This window comes from Salvelinus namaycush, chromosome 33, assembly GCF_016432855.1.
Source record: "Salvelinus namaycush isolate Seneca chromosome 33, SaNama_1.0, whole genome shotgun sequence".
NCBI classification, from domain to species: domain Eukaryota; kingdom Metazoa; phylum Chordata; class Actinopteri; order Salmoniformes; family Salmonidae; genus Salvelinus; species Salvelinus namaycush.
In genome coordinates, this window is record NC_052339.1 from 929,123 (window position 1) to 955,174 (window position 26,052).

The 26,052-nt window shown below is 41.7% G+C and overlaps 1 protein-coding gene across 1 annotated transcript; it reads right to left on the reverse strand.

Moving 5' to 3' along the window:
- Positions 1-12,660: 12,660 nt before the first annotated feature.
- Positions 12,661-25,663, reverse strand: LOC120027627 (C-C chemokine receptor type 9-like). The gene is made up of 2 exons (XM_038972631.1): positions 25,532-25,663; positions 12,661-14,097 (listed from the first exon to the last, which is right to left on the reverse strand). The coding sequence occupies exons 1-2, from the start codon at positions 25,661-25,663 to the stop codon at positions 13,039-13,041; spliced, it is 1,191 nt and encodes a 396-aa protein (XP_038828559.1). The 3' UTR covers positions 12,661-13,038.
- Positions 25,664-26,052: the final 389 nt, after the last annotated feature.

Sequence of the window (26,052 nt, forward strand, 5' to 3'; positions counted from 1 at the left end):
AATCCTCCTGTCTGTTTATGAGGGCTTGTGCTCAGCTGGACTAGACTACACCAAGATAAAGTCCTTGTTGTATGAGTCTCTCAAAGAGAATGATCTGAGGAGCAGGGGAGGGCAGGGGAGATAGTAGGAGGGGTGTGGGGTGAGGGGAAGGAGGGATGAAGAGAGGGAGGTGGGGGTGCATATTGGCATCAGTGGGGTTAGCAACTCCCGAAAGTATTTCATCAAAGAGGGCTAGGATCCTAGGGATTGAGATTCTGCCTGGAGGCAAGTAACCAATGGTCTCCCAAGAACATATTCCAAAGTAGAACTCAGAGAGCCAAAACACACATCAAAAGCACCTCCGGAGCCAAAGCCATTCTGGAGGAGAAAGAAAGGGGTGCGGGGTCCCTTCTTGGCCCCGTCTAAGCCCCAGATCTCACCCCAATTAAGGAGGAACTACTGTTTGTTCCAGACCTGAGATCTATTGCAGTCAGGGAGGTACACACCAAGGCAGGCACACAGAGAGAAAGAGAGAGAGTGATACACACACACTAATATTACATGGTTTAACACGACATACAGAAAAACAAACAGTATATTCTCAGTATTGTGATTCATTTCGGAGGCTTTTTGGAATTGTGTTTGAATAAAACAGAATGGTTATAAACTGTAAAATACACATTAATTTGTTTGTCTTCATCTACACACCGATTGATACATTACAACAAAGATGAATTTAATACTACATCAGTATTTTTCCAAAAAGAAATTTCATGATCTCGTTGAAATATCATGCAATGACCTATGTCTAAGTTACACAAGTAACATACAATTACTACTTGGCAATACGGTGTTTAATTTTTCTCTCCAATTCTCTCTCATTGGACAGATGTCACAGTGAAAGGGATATGTTAGCAGAGAAGCATATGATATCCATCCAGATTTGACCTCTAGCATTGCATTGGACATACCAATGTTAAGTCCCAAATGGCACCCTATCCCCTAAATAGCGCACTACTTTTGACCAGAGCCCCATGGGCCCTAGTATATTTTAAAGCTTTCGTTTTATGAATAAGACAATACATTCCCATATTGTAATGCTTTTTTCATTACAACTTTATTAACTCAGGATTTGACGAAAAAGTCCCACTGACATTCTATACTGTGACTCGTTTAGCCTTGTTTTTTTCACTGTTTTCAATTGACAAAGTGCCCTTCACTGTTTACTTGATCCCCATTTGTTTGCTACTCCATTATTCTCAATGACAAGGCCTGACAAGACAGCAAACAGACTAGGGCTACCAGTGGTCCCTGCTTCCCAATGTGTCAGAGAACAGAGGGGCCAGAGTTACTGGGGCCAAATGAACGCACCACAAGGACTGCTTTACTGACCACTAATCTATTCCTGAAGAGAGCATTAGGCCCCATCCATCCTAGAGCTGTGTACACAGGGTTCAAGTGCTCCTTCACACACAGACCCCCCCCCACACACACACACACACTGAGGCCTCGCAGCCATCTGCCAAACCAAAGAGCAAACAGTGAAGACACGACTGAGATAAAGCCTCTCTCTCTGCTCTCTCTCTGCTCTCTCTCTCTCTCTCCGTTACTCTGCTCTCTCTCCTGTCTCTCTGTGCCTGCTGGAGGTATATCAGGTGTCTATGAGTGGCCCATTAGCGTGCATGACTGATAACAGGCGCTCAGTGCCCCTCCCCTCCCCCTTATAATCGCAGAGAGGGATATTTGCAGGGTTATTTTGAATCTGTCAGAAATAATAAACGCAAAACTATATCCACTTCGGCTATTTAAGCAATTTCCCTGTGATAACATCCCAAGGGTTCTCGTGCAGCTTCCAAATGACGACATAATGAAACGACGATGCCGGCACCCCCTTATCAGGGCGGATTAAAAGGGAATAATAAAAGTGAGGGGGTTTGGAGCCTTGTGTGGCATGAATATGATTATCTAATGGACTCCAATGGAAAAGCATGTTAATTCCACTTAAACGCGAGACCTTTCCCAGCCCTATCTCCTGCCCCTGGCTCCTCTGAAGTAGTCCGTCTTCCTTTCTCCCCCTTTCTCTCCCTCCTTCCCTCTCTCCTCTCCTTTAAGTTTAAATAATCGCAGCTCTCCTCAGCAGAAGTCATTATATGTGCTGGGTATCTCTGTATGTGTACGAACGTGAGCGTGTGAGAGCCAGTGTTTAATCTCACTCGTTTTTTACCCTCTCTTCTTTCTTTGGGCCTGTTGGAGCGTGTGTTGCTGTCTCTTAGCTTTCAGACAAAAGCTCTCAAGGCGATTATCAATATTCATAATTATTCTCCATGCGTGGACATCCTCTTTGTTGCTGGAATAATGTGGGTCACTTTCCTACAAACTCAAATCAAACTTTTGGAGCCACTATTGGAAATCGTGTTACACGCTCCCTGATATTAGGCTAAGTAAGTAAGTACGGATTTGAATATTGGGTCAGAAAAGTATTATTTCACTTTGCTGAGGAGAGTTTCTTCAACTCTGACATTTTTATTTATTTTATTTTACCTATATTTAACTAGGCAAGTCAGTTTAGAACAAATTGTTATTTACAATGACGGCCTAGGAACAGTGGATTAACTGCATTGTTCAGGGGCAGAATGACATATTTTTACCTTGTCAGCTCGGGGATTCGATCTAGCAACCTTTCAGTTACTGGCCCAACGCTCTAACCACTAGGCTACCCGCTACGCACCCCCCACGATGACAAAGTTGTCAAAGTCAAAGTTCAAGTGAACATACTTCCACTACTCTACACACTTCCTATTGAGTATTCATACACACTTCATAAGGATTCACACCCTTCTGGCTGAATGTTGACAGGAAATTGACAATACAGCATTTATCCCAGCCATTTTAAGTCTTTTGTTGTCAGACCCACAAACTGCAAATCTACTGGCTAAGATTAATTGGAGAAGAACAGCGAAAAGACCTCTCTCCTTTTGATCCCGACCAACCTTTCCACCTCGTCAAGGGGGCCTTCCATCCACATTAAGGACCATTAGGACCAATAAGACTCCTTCAACTGATAGCCAGTCCATTCTCCTCCAGTAACAGCAGCAGCAATGTGGACCAGACCACTACACACACTTCACACATCCTGAAAGCAAACAGAGATCCCACAGGACACAGTTTAAAAAAAAAAGAGAAACATCAATATTTCATCAAACTACTCTCTCTTTCTGGCCCACATCAAAGCTATCCGCTCCCATTATAATCCTACAGGTACAGCACTTTTGTTTTGTTCCTCTGGTACAGCTGTAGAGGCAACAGCGATTCCCCCGCTCTCCTTTAAAAAAAACTCTTGGTTACAGTGTTAGTCTGTCTCGTGTTTAACTGTCTCACGTTTTGGAAGACGAGGCGCAAAGGGGAGGGCCGGGATTAGAAAGGAGAAGACCTACTTACTCTGAGGATGTCCAGGGAATGGTGGAATCACAAATGCAGGGGGAAATGATTGTACAATTAAGTGGAGTAAAATAAGGCCTCGGTGTTTCTTCTCAGTTTCTCAACTACACTGCACACTTTCTCATGATATCTTCGGTGTACCTTGAGGACATCAACATGTGGTCAGAAGACTCAGAGCAGCAGGGGGGACAGACAGGCCATAAAGAGGAACCTTCTGACATGCCAAACCAACCGGGAGCACGTCAAACTCCCTGGAGAGCTCTCTAGCTGGGGGAGGAGGAAGAGCATTGATAATTGGTTGTTGGGGGATACTTTGATGTATTGTTGCGGTCGAAGGAATTTTGTTCCTTTTCAAAGATGATTTTGTGCTTTGAGTTGCTCTTCTTTCATAACACGAGAATGATGTAAGGACCCTAAGCAAAAAAAACAGAATACCCAGTTTTACAAATGGAAAAGCACTGACATTTTAACACAAAACTATTTTTGAATAAAATCAAAAGGAAGGATCACTTTAATATCGCTACGGTGTTGCCTACTGCATGTGCAATATGCTGCATTGTCGCCAGATTTGTACACTAAACACATTTTCATAAAATGACATGCTCTGAAATGATGTGACGTGTGTGATTGTGTCTGTGTGTACGCGTGTCTGTGTCCATGCGTGTGTGCCTACCTGTGTATTTTCCCCTTAGCCCTACTGCTGTGTGTTGTGGCTCGGTGTTTGGAGTGCGGTGGCGCCTGTGCCTGAACACAGAGGGCTCTTCCCATCATCACCGTCGTCAATCTGTGGCTGTCCCTCAGAGGTGGACAGTGACAAATGACACTCCTAGTCAGTCACACGCTTATCACCATACAAGTAGCACACAGGCCTGGAAATGACGGACATGAAATGGAAACATCTCTCATTCTGTGGGCCTGGGAAGCTGAAGTGAAATATTAACTGATGGAGAGATGGAGTAGTATAATAGGATCACTGTTTAGGGTGCGATTGCAGAGGAGGTCCACGTGCTGTTACGGTTTCTAAAAAGAGAGTGTTGTGTGTTATGGAGATCTTTTAAGCTTTTATTTGCCTTTAATAAAAGTGTTATATTACATTCTAGATAGCTTGAACTCACAGATAAACTTTTTTTCAAATGAACCTTTAAGACAATACCAAACTTTTGCAACACAGTGCATTTGTCATAATTTAAAGTGTGTCGCAGGCCATTGTGTCAATGTTGATACATAAGCCATCCATGGTCCCTCAGTCTCACAGTACAAAATACTCTCTGGTGCCCGAATGCAGCCAGGTCAATAGGTCAACCCATCCCGACCAATAACTCAGAGGCCTTTCTCTCTCGCTCTCTTGTAAACATTTGCACATGTGCGCACAGGCACCTACACACACATGCCTGTGCACTCATTCACATACACACCCACTGTTGTTCTTATACAATCTATGACACACACACACACACACACACACACACACACACACACACACACACACACACACACACACACACACACACACACACACACACACACACACACACCTAAATCCCTGGGAGAGGAAAGATGGATGGGATGTCTTGGGTCACAGGTGCTGTTCCAGTTGTGAGTTCTCCCACACATTCCTTCTGGCTCAGTTTTATACGCTCTTCTTCTCCCCTGTGTTAATTGTCATAACATTATACAGAGTAAAGAGAGCTGAATATAATGTTAGATCAATCAACCTGTCACTTGGCAAAGTTTGTTCGTCGCTGACTGTCTTGCACTGAATGTAAGACAAGCATTTCTCAACTCAGCTTGACCAAAGGGTCTCAGGCAGTTCTTTTCATTGCCATTAGATGGCGCTAATTCACCAATAATATTCACACCACAGACTAAAGTCAGAGGTATCCTTAGCAACGCTAGTTATTCCAGCTTGTGCCATATCACAGAGATAGATAGAGAACTCATCTTTCTGTGCCATTATAGCGTCTGTGACAGCATTTTGAAGTAGTCCATTTTCTTCTTCACGATTGGCTGATCCCTCCCGATGACCCGGTTGGACATGACTCCTACAGGGTCACCAGGAGGGATCAGCCAATAAAGTTGAAAGTCCCGCCCTCAACAGTGCTGCCCACAGCCTTTTGTCCACTAGAGGCATCTATCATTCTCTATGTGGCAGATACAGTCCTCTCCTTTCACACAGAATGAAAGTTCTCAAATGTTTGTTACGATTAGAGGCCCTCATGTTCTCCTAATGTTGTGACGTTCTCCTCAAAGTTCTGACGTGAAGAATTCAAGTGAACAATAAGTAGTAGTAGAACATTAGTGAAGCAAATTCCTTGTGAACTTTAATTATTACGAGAAAAATATTGAAAGGGATGTCGGTGTGGTTGTGACAGCTTTGCAGTTGAGTGTCTTGTCTATTAGAAAACTAGGGCCATCTTTCTCACTTGACCATTACTGAAGATGGAACAAGGCATGAAAAACACAAAAGCACAAATAACTAAACACATCAAGGTCTATAGAAAGGATAAATGAACATGTGCTAATATTTCAAACATGGCTAGGAAAGCACATAATTAACAAACACAGGAATATTATCTACCAAACAAAGAAAGTCCTCAAATTAAATAGATTTAAATGAATGAGAACATACTTTTACCCACCCTGTAACTCTTCTGACGTCAAATATTGTACACCCAAATGCTTCTCTGCAGCTGTCACAACAACATCCATTTTGTGCGACTTACATTCCATCCATGCGGTACAGTTGATAACCATTGCTATGAACATTAAAAAGCCAATTTTACTGAAGCATATAGTACCAGTCAAAAGTTTGGACAATCCTACTCATTCAAGGGTTTTTCTTTACTTTCACTATTATTGCAGAATAATAGGGAATACATCAAAACTATGAAATAACACATATGGAATCATCTAGTAACCAAAAAAGTGTTAAACAAATCTAAATCTATTTTATATTTGAGATTCTTCAAAGTATCCACCCTTTGCCTTGACAACAGCTTTGCACACCCTTGGCATGGAATGCTTTTCCAACAGTCTTGAAGGAGTTCTCACATATGCTGAGCACTTGTTGGCTGCTTTTTCTTCACTCTGCAGTAGTATTATTCTACAATATAGAAAATAGTAAAAATAAAGAAAAACCCTTGAATGAGTAGGTGTGTCCAAACTGTAACCATGGTAAGCTCAACTTGCCTCTCTCGCACCGGACATTTCTGATGCCCAGCCCCATGGGCAGCCCTACAATTAACACATACCGCTTCTTTCCCCAATAGTATACATTCCTTTGTCTCACACCTAGCAACCTCCCTTCTACACACTGCTAACAAACATGCCCATGAGCTTGACATCTGTAACAACATAATGTATTTGGCACAAAAGCTTGTATGGGATAACTGAAATATTCTAACATCACTTTGTCGGACAAAGACACAACATCAACACTCAAAAGAATAGACAATGACTTCTGTTTCACCACTCTCGCCACCCTGTCTGCGTCGCACCAATCAACGAGCATCCCAAACACCGGGAATCTTCCTCTTCAGTTGGTTCACTTTCACATTTACCGCTACCCAAGTAATCACTCCTTTCAATGGCGCCCCTTTCTTGAGAGCAAAACAAGTCACAGCTCTTGTCCCCATTTGTTTGGCGTGGAGCACCTGCTCCCTCTGACCAGCAGAAACACAAACAACTATCACAAGACAATTTTGGGTTACTTTCACCGATTCCACAGTAACCAGCTCCGTTACCCATCCTGAAAACACAAATGGATCAGCAGGGGTCTACTTTCTCCAATAATGTCACCTCTTCCATCACATCTTTATCCTGACCATCAGTGCAAGCCTCAGGCTACAAGAACCTCACCACACCTGCCACCTCTGATAATTCGCCCTCATTCACTTCCATTTCTCCTCCTGTCTTCAATCCGGCGAACGGCTCATTCTGCTTACACTTTCTACAATTCTTCTTCGACAAACCATCTCCCTTTTTTCTGCCATCTTCAACCGATTCAAGCTCCCCCTCTTCCTCCCGCTCTCCTTTTAACCTCATCTGCCTCTCTTTTTCCCTCCATTCCTCTTCCATATTCCAATTATGCATCTCCTTATAATAATATTGCACTTCCCCTAACATACATCTCATTCTTGCCCACTCAAGGGATGCCATGTAACAAGGTAAGGTAACTTATGACCATTTCAAGGTCACATCTCAAGATTTTTTTATTTATTTTATTTCACCTTTATTTAACTGGGTAGGCTAGTTGAGAACAAGTTCTCATTTGCAACTGCAACCTGGCCAAGATAAAGCAGAGCAGTTCCACTCATACAACAACATAGAGTTACACATGGAATAAACAAACATACAGTCAATAATACAGTAGAAAAATCTATATACAGCATGTGCAAATGAGGTAGGATAAGAGAGATAAGGTAGTAAATAGGCCATGGTGGCGAAGTAGTTACAATATAGCAATTAAACACTGGAATGGTAGAATGTGCAGAAGATGAATGTGCAAGTAGATATACTGGGGTGCAAAGGAGCAAGATAAATAAATACATAAATACAGTATGGGGATGAGGTAGTTGGATGGGCTATTTACAGATGAGCTATGTACAGGTGCAGTGATCTGTGAGCTGCTCTGACAGCTGATGCTTAAAGCTAGTGAGGGAGGTAAGAGTCTCCAGCTTTAGTGATTTTTGCAGTTCATTCCAGTCATTTGCAGCAGAGAACTGGAAGGAGAGGCGGAGAACGGGAAGAACGGGAAGAATTGGCTTTGGGGGTGACCAGTGAGATATACCCGCTGGAGCGCGTGCTACGGGTGGGTGCTGCTATGGTGACCAGTGAGCTGAGATAAGATGGGGCTTTACCTAGCAGAGACTTGTAGATGACCTGGAGCCAGTGGGTTTGGCAACGAGTATGAAGCGAGGGCCAGACAACGAGAGCGTACAGGTCGCAATGGTGGGTAGTATATGGGGCTTTGGTGACAAAACGGATGGCACTGTGATAGACTGCATCCAATTTGTTGAGTAGTGTTGGAGGCTATTAAGTAAATGACATCGCCGAAGTCGAGGATCGGTAGGATGGTCAGTTTTACGAGGGTATGTTTGGCAGCATGAGTGAAGGATGCTTTGATACCCACATGGTAATAAAATGGCCACATGACAGTAAAATAAAATGAAATAAGTCACTTTAGAGAAAGCAGAGGACAAACTTAGAAAAATTTGTTTTTTCTGATGGAGGTTAGTCATTTGGCTGGGTTCCCTGTGGAGGCGTAGCTGTCTGTAGTGTTGCAGTAGAACAGGGAGCTTTAGTGGAGCCTGTTGTTGACATGACTGATGGCTTCCTGTTGTGAGATGGGCAGACACAACAAAAGAGACAAATGAAAGCGGTGCATCTGTGGTCCCACCTGCATTGCACAGGTACAGTGGCTCTGGGCCAGTGGTTTAAAGTGCTACTTAAGTCGTTTTCTGGGGTTCCTGTACTTTATTTTACTATTTATATTTTTGACAACTTTTACTTTTACTCCACTACATTCCTAAAGAAAATAATGTACGTTTTACTCCTTTCATTTTCCGACACCCAAAAGTACTCATTACATTTTGAATGCTTAGCAGCACAGGAAAATTGTCTAAATCACACACTTATCAAGAGAACATCCCTGGTCATCCCTACTGCCTCTGATCTGGTGGACTCACTAAACACAAATGCTTTGTTTGCTAATTTAATCTGAGTGTTGAACTGTGCACCTGGCTATGCGTAAATTTAAAAAACAAGAACATCGTGTCGTCTGGTTTGCTTAATATAAGGAATTCTCAATGATTTATACTTTTACTTTTGACACTTAAGTACATTTAAAACCAAATACTTTTAGACTTTTACTCAAGTAGTATTTTACTGGGTGACTTTCACTTTTACTTGAGTCATTTTCTTTTAGGGTATCTTTAGTGACTTTCAAATAGAACACATTCTCAAGTGAGCACACAATAAAACGTTTCTTGTCACAAAATCACACTTTGTAGAATTTCATGGCTCCAATAAAACTTTTTTATCTAATGAAGAAACCCTCTTTGCAGTACAACTTGACATGATATGATGAACACAATTTCAACATATACATAGTTCTGATGATTATGTTGAAATGAGATTGATGCAACAACCTGTCAGTCAGGTTAAGTCAATGTATTTAAGTAGAAGTTTTACCCTAATGTCTATGTTTACACCACTGGTTGAAATTAAATGAAAACAGTACTGGTTGAATACATTTTTCAAATCAAATGTATTTTCCACGATGATGCCACGTCTCAATGTTAACAAATTACGTTGAAACAATGTTGATTCAACCAGTGTGTGCCCAGAGGGATGGAACTCTATGGCGTGCACCCATGCCAACCCCAACTTCAGTCAATCTCAGTTTACTTGCTATTCAGCCTGATTTAAGACAAATGCTTTGATAGCAGCAGGTTGAGTGCATCTGAGGGGAGTTATGGAACTGAGATGATGCAACGGGCAGAGAGCCTACAGTATGGCTCACCCTGCTTCACGATCTCCAGTTGCACTCCGGAGTGAAGAGATAAGAGGGCCTTACCAGTAACTGGCCACCATTACAGGTCTTGGATGTTCCCATGGTTTTTGTAGCATGGCCAAATATAGAAAAACACTCCCATGTCTGCCTAGCACTGGATCAGATGGGATATCTGTGTCTATTCTGCTTGTGGCTGGTTAGGGTTGAGATGTTGGCAGGGCCTGTTGGGTGGAGAATATTGGCTCGATAACGAGTATTAAGGCACACCAAGTCTGAAGTTTACATACACTTTAGGCAAATACATTTAAACTCAGTTTTTCACAATTCCTGACATTTAATCCCAGTAAAAAAAACCTGTCTTAGGTCAGTTAGGATCACCACTTTATTTTAAGAATGTGAAATGTCAGAATAATAGTAGAGATAATAATTTCTTTCAGCTTTTATTTATTTCATCACATTCCCAGTGGGTCAGAAGTTTACATACACTCAATTAGTATTTGGTTGCACTGCCTTTAAATTGTTTAACTTGGGTCAAACGTTTCGGGTAGCCTTCCACAAGCTTCCCACAATAAGTTGGGTGATTTTTGGCCCATTCCTCCTGCCCGAGCTGGTGTAACTGAGTCAGGTTTTTAGGCCTCCTTGCTCGCACAAGCTTTGTCAGTTCTGCCCACAAATTTTCTATAGGATTGAGGTCAGGGCTTTGTGATGGCCACCCCAACCTTGACTTTGTTGTCCTTAAGCCATTTTGCCACAACTTTGGAAGTATGCTTGGGGTCCTTTTCCATTTGGAAGACCCATTTGCGACCAAGCTTTAACTTCCTGACTGATGTCTTGAGATGTTGCTTCAATATATTCACATAATTTTCCTGCCTCATGATGCCATCTATTTTGTGAAGTGCACCAATCCCTCCTGCAGCAAAGCACCCCCACAACATGATGCTGCCACCCCTGTGCTTCACGGTTGGGATGATGTTCTTTGGCTTGCAAGCTTCCCCCTTTTTCCTCCAAACACAACGATGGTCATTATGGCCAAATGGTTCTATTTTTGTTTCATCAGACCAAAGGACATTTTTCCAAAAAGTACGATCTTTGTCCCCATATGCAGTTGCAAACCGTAGTCTGGCTTTTTTATGGCGGTTTTGGAGCAGTGGCTTCATCCTTGCTGAGCGGATATAAATACTTTGTACCTGTTTCGTCCAGCATCTTCACAAGTTCTTTTGCTGTTGTTCTGGGATTGATTTGCACTTATCGCACCAAAGTATGTTCATCTCTAGGAGACAGAACGCATTTCCTTCCTGAGCGCTTTGACAGCTGTGTGGTCCCATGGTGTTTATACTTGTGTATTATTGTTTGTACAGATGAACATCGTACCTTCAGGCATTTGGAAATTGCTCCCAAGGATGAACCAGACTTGTGGATGTCTACAATTCTTTTTCTGAGGTCTTGGCTGATTTCTTTTGATGTTCCCATGATGTCAAGCTAAGAGGGGCTGAGTTTGAAGGTAGGCCTTGAAATACATCCACAGGTACAATACCAATTGACTCAAATGATGTCAATTAGCCTATCAGAAGCTTCTAAAGCCATGACACCATTTTCTGGAATTTTCCAAGCTGTTTAAAAGGCACAGTCAACTTAGTATATGTAAACTTCTGAACCACTGGAAATTGTGATAAAGTGAATTATAAGTGAAATATTCTGTCTGTAAACAATTGTTGTAAAAGTTACTTGTGTCATGCACAAAGTAGATGTCCTAACCGACTTGCCAAAACTATAGTTTGTTTACAAGAAATTCGTGGAGTGGTTGAAAAACGAGTTTTCATGACTCCAACCTAAGTGCATGTAAACTTCCGACGTCAACTCCATGTACTGATGTAATGTAGGCTGGTGACATCTTCAAAGACAAGTGTTTTGATGCTACCAACGGTGATTAAAATCTGAAGCTAGTGTAATGTGTAAATGATACTAAAATTGCAATTCGATTTCATACTACACTTCACCTGCTCATAACCCGAATTTAGGTCATCAGACTGCAACTCAACAAAACAGCAGACAAGGCTTCTTTTTGTATTTCAGTGGGATCACGATCAAATTCTCAATCATCAAATTTCACGGCATGCTACTTTCACCCTGTCTGAACCAAAGGTACCGAGTCACCGGTGTTCAGAGGTGAATGAGTGCATTGAGTGCAAACTTTTCACATACCAGTCTTAAATGGGACACTTTCAAGTCATTCCCAAACCAACATAGAGTCAATGATGTTTGAAGAGCCACCTAAGAATAGTCTTAGGCTGCAGTCATAGTGAAAGTGTTGTGAATGCAACAAGCCACAGCATGCTAATTTCTCACACAAAGTAGATGACCTTAAGTGAATGCTGCTCTTGTGGCTCAAAGCATTGCATTGCATTCCTTCATTAAGACTTTGTTCTTGCTGTTCTAATCTTGCTACCTTAAAAGGTTAGATAGAGAGTGCTTCACACTTACTCAAGTGACCTCATTGTACTCTGGAAAAAAAAGTTGTGATGATAAAGCCCAAGATGAGGCATTCTGAGAAATTGGGTTTTGTAAATGTTATTCAAATTTGTTACACAATTATAAAAATACACACAAAATTAGGATTTTACTAATTTTACTAAGCACTAAGTCTGCAAATAGAGATCATATTAAAACAGTCATGGTAAGACCAGGGCCACTGCTACATAGGAGGATGTAAAATCCATAGATTAGGGCCCAATGAATTTATTTCAACTGATTTCCTGACTAACTCAGCAAAATCGTTGATATTGTTGAATGTTGCGTTTATTTTTTGTTCAGTATATATACAATAATTTACACTTTAATACAATGTCTTAGAGAATGGTATGCTTTTCATGTATTGCATGTTTCTTGATTCTTGACGAGTTAAATGTTTCTTGACGAGTTAAATGTAAACAACAATTAATTTCTATACCTGTAAAATATCAATGTACTCAGGATGCAACAGGTGGGAGTGTCCTCTAGCAGCATATGATATCATGGAAGAAGAAAGGCGTGGAATGATGAGGTGTTTACCAATGAAATGATATGATCTGAGGTGATGTTGAATGTGTGTGTGGCTTCAGTGGGCACGATTACAAGACGAGGGCACAGGTAGTCTCAGTGTCAGACATGACAGAAGGGCGTTTGGGGACGGCCTGCAGCTTACTGACACCTCCTTGGCTCAGGCCGCAGGTGCACAGCTTCAGCAGCCTCAGCAGATCCTTCTGGAAGCGAACGCCAATGAACACGTACAGGAAGGGGTTAATGCAGGCGTGGGTGTACGCCAGACTCTTGGCGATTTGACCAGCGACGTCGAAATGTTCCAATACAGCACAGTCCGTGATGGTGGTGTCGGCGGCCTGCGTTGCGTCGACCACCAGTAGCCCATTGTACGGGAGCTGGGAGAGGACAAACACAGCCACCACAGTGAAGATGACCCTGAGTGCCTTGTGCTTCTCGAAGCTCTTGGCCTGCAGCAGGGTGCGGATGATGACAGAGTAGCACAGCACCATGACCAGCAGCGGCAGGCAAAAACCCACACAGATCTGCAGAACGAGCACCAGGATCTTGGTGCGATTGAAGAGGTTGTTTGGGTAGACCAAGACACAGAAGGAATTACCCCTACGGTCAGGCTTGACTTGGGCAAAGATTAACTCAGGCAGGGCCAGGAGGCCTGAGATGATCCAGACAGCTAGGCAGGTCAGCTTGCTGACAGACAGCCTCTTGTTCTTCTGGTTGTGGGCCTTGGTAACCTGGACGATAGCCACATAGCGGTCCACGCTGATACATGTGAGCAGCAGCATGCTGCTGAAAAAGTTGATCTTGTAGATGGCCGAGAGGAGCTTACAGAGGCTCAGGCCGAACATCCAGCCCTTGGTGGCGTCGGCGGCCCAGAAAGGCAGCGTGCCCAGGAAGAGAAGATCGGCCACAGCCAGGTTGAGTAGGTAGACGTCCGTCATGGTCTTGAGGCGGTGGCGCACCGTGGTAAAGATGAAGACCACCATCAGGTTGCCCACAGCTCCCAAGACGAAGATGAGCCAGAACAGCGGGGGTTCGTAGACACCCCGAAACTCCCTCACCCAGCTCTTGTCACATAGCCCCCCTGGGGTCTCAGTGAAGGTCCCATAGTCGTCTGTGTAATCTCCAGAAAGCTGTAATACAAACAAGCATTCTTTAATGGGAGACTTTTACTCTGAATTTGTGTAACAGGTGTCCCTAATCATTTATTTTGTCACTGTGTCTTTGATAACGGTTTAAAGACAGACAGATTTCAATTTAGCCTACTTTTAATTGAACTATTATTTGAATTGAACTATTATTTTCCTCTTTTTTTCATCACTTCCTGTCTACGGTGGTTGACTGCCTGTCTGTTCCCCCAAACCATCTGCCTACACGACAGGGTTTCATAACACTGTGGATTCAGTGGAGCACAGCAAGGTGACACCAAGATCTGGTGGTAGTGACATTCTATCTAAACCAGATGCTACTCTGGCTGCTCTCAGATGCAGGTGATGTGTCTCACTGTCTCCACAGGAGAAACCTCACCACTACACCACTTCCTCCTGTATGAGATGGAGGGGCTGAGAGATGGCGGGATAACGTTCCACAGGGGCTACAAGAGGGGCTCAGGTTCATGATGCACGTCAACGACACAGCACTCATTGTCGACACCAACACACACAGATGTAGGACGGCGATTAAATTGGGGGAAGCGGTGACAGCATGCACACCATGGACATTTTTAGACTGACGTTTTAGCCTTTACTGTGGCGAAGTTTGTGTGTATGTGTTTAGCTTAAAGGCAAGCAAGCATTCAATTCACAAACTCCAAGCTTCATTGATCTTTTTCTTGAAAAGTATCACTGAATCTGATCAACTGAACATTGAAAAAAATATATAATTAAATGAATGTTTATGTATCATGGGAAAATAATAACTAAAAGCACAGTATGTGTGTACTGTAATAACATACACACACAGACAGATCACATACTCGTCCACAGTCATACATTCTCACGAAAACAGACCACAAAAACACTGTTACAAACATGATAAGCAACCCTCCAGAAAACTGATCTAAAATCTGATCTGAATCTTGGGTACTTTGGGTACTTAAAGTGAAGTTGAAAATATTAACAAGAGTTTTTCTCACCGACCACATTAATGTTGATGTGAAACTTTATGTGGTCTATGTATGGGAGTTCAAAAGACAAACAGTAGATACTTTAGGCTACAATCAACATGTTTGGATTGAATTCATTCTCTGATGTTTGATTCTGCTCTCTAATTAATTTTATGGTATTGTTTTTTAATTGTCAATACAAGCATTTAGATTGAAATAATACTTACAGTTTCATCAGTTGGGAGTGCAGTGAATAATGGCCACTCCATTTTACCTGTCAGAAGAAGTAAAATGTAAAAAATCTGTTATTTAACCCACAAATAACCTAATAGATGTGAAAATAAAGTTATTACTACATATACACTTAATAATTTATCACCTTTGATCCACAATTAAAACAATTTCAACCTAACAAAAATGTTAACAAAATAATACTATCCACTATTATGAAAGAAAATCTCTACTTCTGAAACAAAGCTCACTAGCAAGATGACAAAGACAACGTTACATGCACTTACCCAGTCAGTGATGAGACTTCAATGCTGTGTCTTTTCCTCTGAGTAGACGCCTCTAGCCCTTGATGAATACTGTTACCTGTCTCATCGTCACTAGCTTTTATGATTTTACGTCTTAACCACAATGTCACATGTCGATACATCGCTTTGCCTATGCCATTCATTTCTGTTTTTTCCCCCAAACATACAGAATACCAGTGTAAAATTCTAATCGACTTTGTATGCATTCAATTGAGAAACTGTCTCTCTTTTTAGGGAACCTGTGGTATACTCAGCTAGTAGTACTTGCATTTGTTCTATGAGACACCTTATATGAAGTTACTCATAGAATTGAATGCAGGCTTTATTAGGCAAATCTGCTCTTCATTGGATCTCACACCACCTGTCTTATACAGCTGTAACAATTCTCCCTCATCCCTCTTAAAAACCCTTTTCATGTCACGGCCCATTTTTTCACAACACAGTATGCTCAAGTGAAGCACTTAGTGGTGCATGAAATGGATAAACTTGGTAGTAAGACAACACCAGTGTTGTGAGATGGTGAGGGGAAGTTCATTGTGGGCTGACAATCAATCCACTGGAATAGGTCAAATGCCCGGATGTTGCCTAAATGAAAGTGATGTAGCTGATAACGTAAGTTCAATCAGTAAATCGGACTGAATGGCTAGCTTCTTTAACTTCATCCAGTAAGTATGGTACTCTAAGTGTACAAAACATTAACACCTGCTCTGACCAGGTGAATCGAGGTGAAAGCTATGATCCCTTGTTGATGTCACTTGTTAAATCCGCTTCAATCAAATCAAATGATATTTGTCACATCTGCCCGAATACAACAGGTATTACAGTGAAATGCTTACTGACCAGTAATGCAGTTAAGAAAATAGAGTTAAGAAAATATTTACTAAATAAACTAAAGTCCAAAAATTATAAAAAGTAACACAATAAAATAACAATAATGAGGGGGTACTGGTACCGAGTCAATGTGTTTTGGGTACAGGTTAGTCGAGGTAATTTGTACATGTAGGTAGGGGTAAAGTGACTGTGCATAGATAATTAACAGAGAATAGTGGCAATGGAAATAGTCCAGGTGGCCATTTGACTAATTGTTCAGCAGTCTTATGGCTTGGGGGTAGAAGCTGTTAAGGAGCCATTTGGACCTAGACTTGGCGCTCCGGTACCGCTTGCCGTGCAGTAGCAGAGAGAACAGTCTATGACTAGGGTGACTGGAATCTTTGACAATTTTTCAGGCCTTCCTCTGACACCGCCTAGTATGTACAATCAGTGTAGATGAAGGGGAGGAGACAGTCTATTGTTGTGACTTAAATGAAGACCAGATCAAATTTGACAACCAATTTATACAGAAATCCAGGTAATTCCAAAGGTTTCACATACTTGTTCTTCCCACTGTACTTTGTATCCCTAATTTATTCAAGCATTTCCATTATTTTGGCAGTTACCTGTATATGTTAGCGTTTACAAACATTATCATCATGGCTTCATATCTCGCCTTCTCTTTTCTATTTGCCACATGCGGAATGTCATTCACCTATTTACCTTATAGCCTTATATCATAGCACAATTATGTACATTCCTCACGCTTGCTGTTTCACCTATGATCACCTCTCACTGTCTCAGCCATTGGGCGGAAATCTTGAGATGTGTTTCTATGTCAACTTACCCATGTTCTCTCACTTGCTGTTTTTCAGCAACAGTTTGACACTCATCCACCTCCCCACCCATCCACCTCCTTTCTCCCAGCATTGGGGTCTCGATGCCAGTTGCCCCCCATAGGGCTGGCTACCTGCCATCCTATCATCTGGCTCCGACAATTATTCCTCGGAGACGAGGCTATTCCCAAAACTATTTTAATAAATGTTCATATTACACCGTCTCTGATACTCATTCAGTTAGTCTGTCCCCGATTGAACTACATCTAAGCATATCCACCCTTGTTTACAATTGCGAGAAAGAAGCAGACGCCATAGAAAAGGAAGTGCAGCTACTATGAGCAGATATGAAAGGCAAGGGGAACTTAAAGGGACAAAATGCTGCTTTGCAATGTTTTGCAAACATCAAAAGGTCAAAAGGTTCCTGGCATTCTAGGACTTGTTTACGGACACATCAAAACGAAGAGGCAGTCATGATAGTTTTGATTTCATTCATTTAAAGAGGTTATGCTTTTATCAGGCTGTGTTCCAGGTTACAGCAACAGTCAAGAGTTTGACAACTTGATATTGTTGATACCGTGTGTGTTTGCCATGTGTGGTTTTCATTTAAAGGCTTCCAACCACACCTGCATACTGCTTTTTGATTGCATTGTTTTTATCTGTATGGCTGTCTATCACTTGTTTTCTTTGGTGAAAATCAATCAATCAATAAACATCAATAAATATGTGTTATCATCTTTTGAGTTTCCAAAGCCAAAGTGACTGTTATGATAGAAACATAAAAGGAAGTGGGAAGTTCATTAACGTCTGTTTGTTTCCTGTGAGTAGGTGTAAGGAAGAGTACTTTCTAACCTCCTGTGTTTCAACACATATTTGGGCACTGGGTAAAACAAGAGCACAGTGCAGACCGGTGTGGAATCCTCATAAAAGTTTCACTACCCAACTTGATGTAGCAGTTTCTGTCTCAGGTTTCTCATAGGACCCGGGGGTGAGATGCTGGCGGTTGAAAGTAGCTACCAGTCTCCTCTTTCAGGTTGCGTTTCTCGGTTTGGACCACAAAGAGGCAAAAGTGAAACAGCCATGGCCGTAAGCTGGGCTAAGGATGCTTCAGGGTGCCTATGAAAAAAACTCTTGAATAAAGTGACAGGCAAGAGAGGTGCCGGTGGTGACATCAGTTCCAACTGACACACGGCAAAGCAGTGTTACTGGAGCTGTAACCTGCCTGGTAGCTGCGAACACCTGTGCAACCACAGGACAGACTTCTCTGTTAAACACGAGTAATGCTTGAAAACACATGCACCCATCCATCCACACACACACACACACACACACACACACACACACACACACACACACACACACACACACACACACACACACACACACACACACACACACACACACACACACACACACACACACACACACACACTGACACTTAAATATGACAAAGCCAGTCACCAAATGATATTGGGCTTCTTGCATACACTATTCAAATCACACAGAAGGAAACACCATATCTACATTCTGCATGCACTATGGACATTCTAACAGACATCTTGCTATTCACCAGAACACAATAATGACCACAATGAAATTCTATATGATGAAGCAGAGTGTATTTGTTATATAGGGTCACCATGCTGTGCTTAGGTCCGAACTCTGACGTCTGACCTCTAGGACTCAGAATCCGCATCAGACGTGTTAGTGGTGGTCTCAGAGTGGGCTTCTGCAGAGAGAAAGCATTGTGAGTCCCAGCAACCCCTTATGAGATGACATCAAGCCTTATTCATTAGAATTGCTGATTAGTAATAGGCCTACGTACATAACAATATGTGGTTGATAGTGATACTAAGCGAAAACCTGACAATCGGAGTGCTTGAGACTGATTCGCCTTCATAGTGATTCATGACAACAGACGATAACCCTAAACCACATGGTACTTTATCATTGGTCTACCAACACATTGGCTCTGTCTGGTCAAATGATATTGGTTACAGGGACTCACCAGTGACGACTTCCTCTTTGGTCTCACTCTCATCACCACCTCTGTCACTGCACAGAGAATCAGAGTATGCATCAGTGTTATTAGTCATCAATGACGTTAGCTCTTAATCTAAGATTGAATTGGCAAATTGAGTGGTACTCTTCCTAAGAAGAATGACACAGCACAGTTATGCATAGATATTGATATTGAGAAAAACAGTTATTGTGGTTTTGCTGGTGTGACATCTGTAATTTACCTAGTAATTAAATTACCCATATCCTCAGACTGGCTATAGGACTGTTTGGGCAAATGCCAGATGGCTGGACCATCTTTAGCCCATTGGTCCTGTCTAAAGTTGTTTGTTTTTGTTTTGCACAGAATTATCATTATTTGGCCAATAATGTGGGCCTTGAGGAAAACAATGGGCCGGTGTAGAGGTCTGAAGCAAAAAAAGAATAATAGGCTGGTGTGTAAGAAATGCCCAGGCCGATTTCTGGTCCCAGTCCGTCCCTGTAAGAGACTATAGATGCCTGTTGTCCTTGTGGTTTCCAAAATGTTCTCTCATCTGTGTAAGTATAGGAAGTCTATGTGAAAGACATGCTCTTTGCAGATACCTGAAAGATATATTCTAAAATAATGTTTTTAACCTAAGGGTGGTTTTAAAGGAACAGGTACCTATTTAATTTGTCAATTATATTGAATGATGCAAGACATTTGCTGATAGCTCAGAAGTGACAATTTAATCTCAAACTACATGTTTATTTTCTCCTGTTTCTTCACCCCTGCCGCAAGCTCTGCCAGAGAGCCACAGACTTGGCGGGGCTCCTAACGTGGGAGGCGGGGGCCTAGTTGAGCTAGACATGTAGAGAGCGGAGAAGCCAAATAACTGGATGGGGAAACTGGAAGGCCAGCCAACAGCCAACTGGTTATTGCCTCACTGTCACTGGTGAATGATGTGAGTTCCTATCCATTTCCCTATCAACCTTTGTCGATTGGCAATGAAGTATGAATCGAATAAAGAATGAATGGAATTGAATGAGAGCTCTGATGCTGCATTCATGTGTCCCCTTGTCCATCGTTTTATTAATTTAAGCCCTCACCCCTTTAGCTAACCCTTCCCCTAACCCTAATACCTTAATCCTAGCCTAGCTAACGTTAGCCACCTAGCTAGAATTCGTAATATTTAATGCTATGAAAATTAGTAAAATATTGTACTTTTAGAAAATGTGTAACATTTTGTAACATAAATAAAAATATTTGTCACATATCATACAAAATGGGTGATAGACATCCACAAATTAATACATACTGTACCATAAGAAAAACTTATAGCATACTAAATGGATTTTCCCAGATTTACGTACAGAATAATACAAAATGCTCTGAGACCAGGTTGTCCAGGGACATGTTCTACAGAGGGGAGGTGGTTTTGGCAGGAGTCCAGTCAGAGGGTCAGAACCATAATTATGTTAACTCGCTAGCTCATGTTAGAACATACAGTATGTTTAACTGGGAAACACAACATAAATCACCATGACCATGTGACCAAAAGTCTTTCAAAATCAAAGAGCCAGTCAATGCACCCTATTTCCCATAAACAGGACCTCACTTCAAATTTCAGAAGAAAAACACTTTACAGTTGACACTGATTTTGAGTTAGAATTGAGAAAAGTCCCTTGGTAAACCCCCCTAGTCCCCGGTCTTTAAATTGGCCAGGAAGCTGCTGTGAATCTCTGTGATGTGTGTATAAGCAGACAGTTGCTCCAGTGTTTTCTAGAAAGTCGCTGTTTGTGCCCTCAGCGGCAAGGGAGTTTGGCACGCTGTCACACAATAGCACCACTTCCGGTGTGACTGTTAGCACGGATTTATTTCACACGTTGATACTCATCAGCTTGCCAGCTGCATCCCGAAACTGTCATAGAATCACTGTCTGACTTACGTACATGGTTTGATTACACCATAAGGAACCCTTCTTCATGTCCTCATTACATGTAGTGCAACAAGACCACTCATGGTCTGGAGAGTTCTCTACTTTTGATAGATTTAAATCAAACAATATTGAAATCACCTTTGTCACAACCATAAACGGTCAACTCCATCTGCCTGATAGGATATTCATTTTGGTTAATTGATTAATTTGGTTACCGTTTATTTTTATTCGATTTTAGAGTCAAAGCAACTGAGGAAAAACAAATTGTTACTTTGTGTATCACTTGAATGAAAAAGACAATTTACATTTTTTTCAACGCCGTAAAAACATCAACTCTGTCAGATTTTTGTGTATCGTCAACTCTGTCAGAGTGCTGAAAGAACTGCTGGAATGGTTTTATTTTTATTTGGGGTTTTCAAAATAATAATTTTCTATATTTTACTAAATGTTTGTATTGAACTTGTATTTTTAGAGGCAAAAGTATGTCTGTTTTTAGTATTTGCTGTTAACTCCGGCACTGGCTTGTCAAATCTGTCACTGATGGCTAACCCCCTTAATCTTTTTGTCCATATTGTGAAAAAAAATGTAATCACTGTTCTGCAACATATTGACATATTTGCTGTGTTAGATCCAAGGGATGTTTGCTTTCTAAATGTTGTTTTATGTTCTGAATCTAGAAAAACATGCCAAATTGGAAACTCTGGAAACTACAAGGTGTCGAAAGCATTCCACAGGAACCCAGCAGCGTTGCAGTTTTTGACACAAACCAGAACTACCATACCCTGTTCAAAGGCACAAATCTTTTGTCATGCCCATTCACCCTCTAAATGGCAGACATACACAATCCATGTCTCAATTGTTTAAATGCTTAAAAAATATATTATATATATATATATATATATTTGCATTTTCATCAAAACTGCATTGTTGGTTAAGGGCTTGTAAGTAAGCGTTTCACCTGTTGTACTCGGCGCATGTGACAAATACAATTTGATTTGATTAAAGTGGATTTAACAAGTGACATCAATAAGGGATCATAGCTTTCACCTGGTCTGTCATGTAGAGAGCAGGTGCTCTTAATGTTTGGTGTACTCAGTGTATATTTCAAGTGTTGTTAATATAAAAAAAATATGGGAAAAAGGAGAGATTGTCCTGTCTTCCAAGAATCCCTTAGTTGTATTTATTTTCAATAAAAAGAAAGTGCAATTCATCCTCATTCAGTAACTAGTCATCCTGGTCTGCTTTTCAAAATTTGGTAACCATAGTTTCATTACTCAGATTTCAAAGGCTGAATAATGCTCTGCTGCCCAAAAATGTATCATCTTCCTGTCAAGATAGTTTGACTATGGTGCTAAACCTGTAGCCAGCACCCGTATCCACAAAGCATCTCAGAGTAGGAGTACTGAGCTATGATCAGTTTTAGCATTTAGACTAGAATGAATCAGATTATATGGACAGATCCTATATCAGCACTCCTACTCAGATGCTTCGCGGCTATGGGCCCAGGACTATATGGTGTAGCCATATCTACTGACCCCCAGTGGACAGAGCGTGTATTTCACAGCAAACAATTCCAGTGGCTTTGAAAGTCACTCTATGGTACCAAATATCATTCATATCGTTAAGAAATCGTTTAGAAATAATTATTGTATGTCATTTCGAGTTTGATTGAGCTCTGCCTTGATTTTGTAGTAGGTTATCTTGTTGAGGGCAGAAGCGATGTACGTGTCCGTGGACGAGATCCCGAGTTTGCCTGAAAAGCTCCTGTAAAATCACCCCCCAGCAGTAGTGGTACATGGGTAAAATCCCTGTGGAAGCCAAGCCAGAAACAAAAAGCAATACTATAACCTGTGTTGTGATAATTGCCCAGTTCGGTTCATACGTCTTGCCACCGTGATATATAGCCCTAACGCCAAGACAACAACCACACCTTTGTTTCATCATAAAACCAGAGAGCAACCTCTGTCCGGTGAAGTCCACAAAGCATATAGCATGTAACAAACAGTTACATGACCTACAGCATGGTCAAGCAAGTTAATGTTTCCGGCATTTTCGGACTACTAAACAACTAACGATTTAGAACCACAGAGAGTTACCGCAAGTCACAAAGAAAACAGGAGCTGCATCCACTATTCCAGCACCATTTCAACATTATCAAATCACCTATGTCTAATACAGTGACAACTAAAAGATACCAAAAACTATTTAGTCGAGTAAACGTAAGCTAAATATGATGTGGCTGTCCATTGTTCTGATTTCTCTCTCTCTGTGTGTGTGTGTGTGTGTGTGTGTGTGTGTGTGTGTGTGTGTGTGTGTGTGTGTGTGTGTGTGTGTGTGTGTGTGTGTGTGTGTGTGTGTGTAGAAAAAACATGTTGACTCGCCCTACTTGTAGAGAAATGCCAATGCCATCCTCCTCTCTTTCATGTTGACAAACAGTCTATGACTCGGTCATTCGGTACAGGACATGCTTCTAGCTACATATTGAACTTCCATCCTCTCAGGAGGCACAATGTATGCATTTATGGTTGGATCAGAATCACCGTTATAATCATTGGCCAGTATGGAGAATTAAGTAAAACCACATGTCCAAATCCCTATCTCCATCCATGGATCATTTAAGAAAGGGCCCATTTTAGCTAGCTAGCCATCAGAGGACGACACAACGAGATGCAACCATTTAAGTTTTCTGTCAACGACATGTTGCTTTAGATGTGATTGGTGTGAAGCCAAATCCAAAAACTGGCTTCCATTGACACTTTTTTTGTCCTTATGCACCAGGACCATTCACAGCTTACCCAGTTAAACTCAACTCTGATTGGCTATTATTTGGTATGCAGCCAGCCAGCCAGCTGATGCCTTATGTCCATCAGATGCATATACTTTTTGCTGGATGTCTTTTCCGTACTTACATGTTTCACTTTTCAACTAGATAAAAGCTAGCTAGTTGGAATATGTGTGGGTACTTCCATTTGTACCACCGCACATTAAAGCAACGAACGAGTTGAACATATGCGGTACACAGAACACATCGCTGCCTAGTGCGGCATTCCCCAACATAAGAGTTGCGCCATTGACAATGAATGACTTCCACCGGAACGCAGAGTTTGATGCCTCTGGTGGGCATGAGGCGTGAAGCTAATTGACTAAATAATTTGGCAAATTTATCCCACCTGCCAACACATACACGAGACACCCACATCAAACCACACCCGAAACCAACTCAAGTTTGAATTCAATCATAGCAGCTAACATTTCTTAATGAACCACATCTAAAACAAGGCCAAATCAGGAAGTGCAGTTGTCCTTTAAGGCTTGAGTGTTTGGCATCTCGTGGGCCATGTCAACCAGTGGAGGCTGGTGGGAGGAGCTATAGGAGGACGGGGGTCATTGTAATGGCTGGAATGTAATAATTGGAACGGAGTCAAACATGTGGTTTCCATATCTTTGATGTGTATGATACCGTTCCATTTACTCCATTCCAGCCAATACAATAACTCAGTCCTCCTATAGCTCTTCACACCAACCTCCACTTATGTCAACACCCTACACGATGGATAGTTATAGTGTATTGTATCGGGTATTGTTGTCCCATTGAACAGGAAATTCAGGGCCAATGCAGTAAAAAACTTTTTTTTTTTTACTGTTTTATATATATTTTTTTAAATGATAATGCTCTTTTAGTGTAAGAGCTGTTTGAAAAGACCACCTGAAATTTCAGCCTGTTTTGTTGGGATGGAGTTTTGGCCTGCCTGGTGACATCACCATGAGGTAAATTAGTTAATAGACCAATAAGAAAGGGAGTTCCAAACATCTCTGCCAATAACAGCCAGTTTTCAGGTTTGCCCTCCCCACTCAGACCACTCCTAGACAGTCCTAGCAAAATTGTTGATGAGAAATTGCTCTTAGCTAAGAAGCTACTTTTGACCATTTTAATTGAAAACAATCATAGTACAGGTATCAAGAAATGATTTGATATGGAGATAAACACGGCTGAATGAGAGCTGATAACAAAATCTGATATTTATAAGCATAGATTCTGCAGTACCCTCTTCATGCTTCCAGCCTTGTTCAAAGTAGGGTACTATATAGGGAATAGGGTACCATTTGGGAAGCAATCATGCACTTCTCGCAGAGAGATGAGATGCAGTTAGTCTCTTACCATGGCCTAAATCTCATGGGTTCCCCGGATGCCGTCCAGCCCGATCTTCAGTTTAACCGTGTTAACCGCGGTACTCCATCACCTGGGTCTCGTACTCAGCCGTGGTGGCTCCAGTTGGGCTCGTTGGTCATATCTGCGCCATGTAGCCTGATAAGCTCTTGTTAAGCCTAGAGAGGGTGTGTTTCTCTGCAGCCCATGAGCGGACCAGAGCCAGCATGGGCCCCGCAGAAGCAGAAGCTACTGCTGCAGCCAGAGCTGCACACGTTCCCAGCCCCCTGCTGCGGCCCATAGAGAAGGCAGCACTGCCACCACCCATATCCAGGCCCATCCCATTCATTGTAGTGTGAGGATTAACTTTAGATAGCTGCTTGCAGGCCCACATCTTTTATATTCTGTCCCAGGGTGCACTTTGAACAAATGTGAAAGAAGCTGACATTTTGGTAACAGCTTTTATTACCGCACAACAATTCAAACATATCACACATACACGTCTAATATGACATAGGTGGTCGTGTATCGTACTCTACAAGAGCATTACGTCAAAGACAGCAACATAGAATTTTTGTCATATTACACACATTTGCCTCTGGCCTGGTACCAGACGGAATACAATATATGCCTTGATACCAGGCTATTATCAGGGTTAAGGACAAAAAAGTTCACTGTTCCCATAAAAATATTCTATATGTGTAGAGACGTATTTATACATTTGCTTAGGTCCAACCT

Coding starts and splice junctions, on each gene's coding strand:
- LOC120027627 (XM_038972631.1), bottom strand. CDS start 25,663: ATGAATGGGATGGGCCTGGATATGGGTGGTGGCAGTGCTGCCTTCTCT. Junction 14,098..25,531: donor CGGGGCCCATGCTGGCTCTG/GTCCGCTCATGG, acceptor TTTGTATTACAG/CTTTCTGGAGATTACACAGA.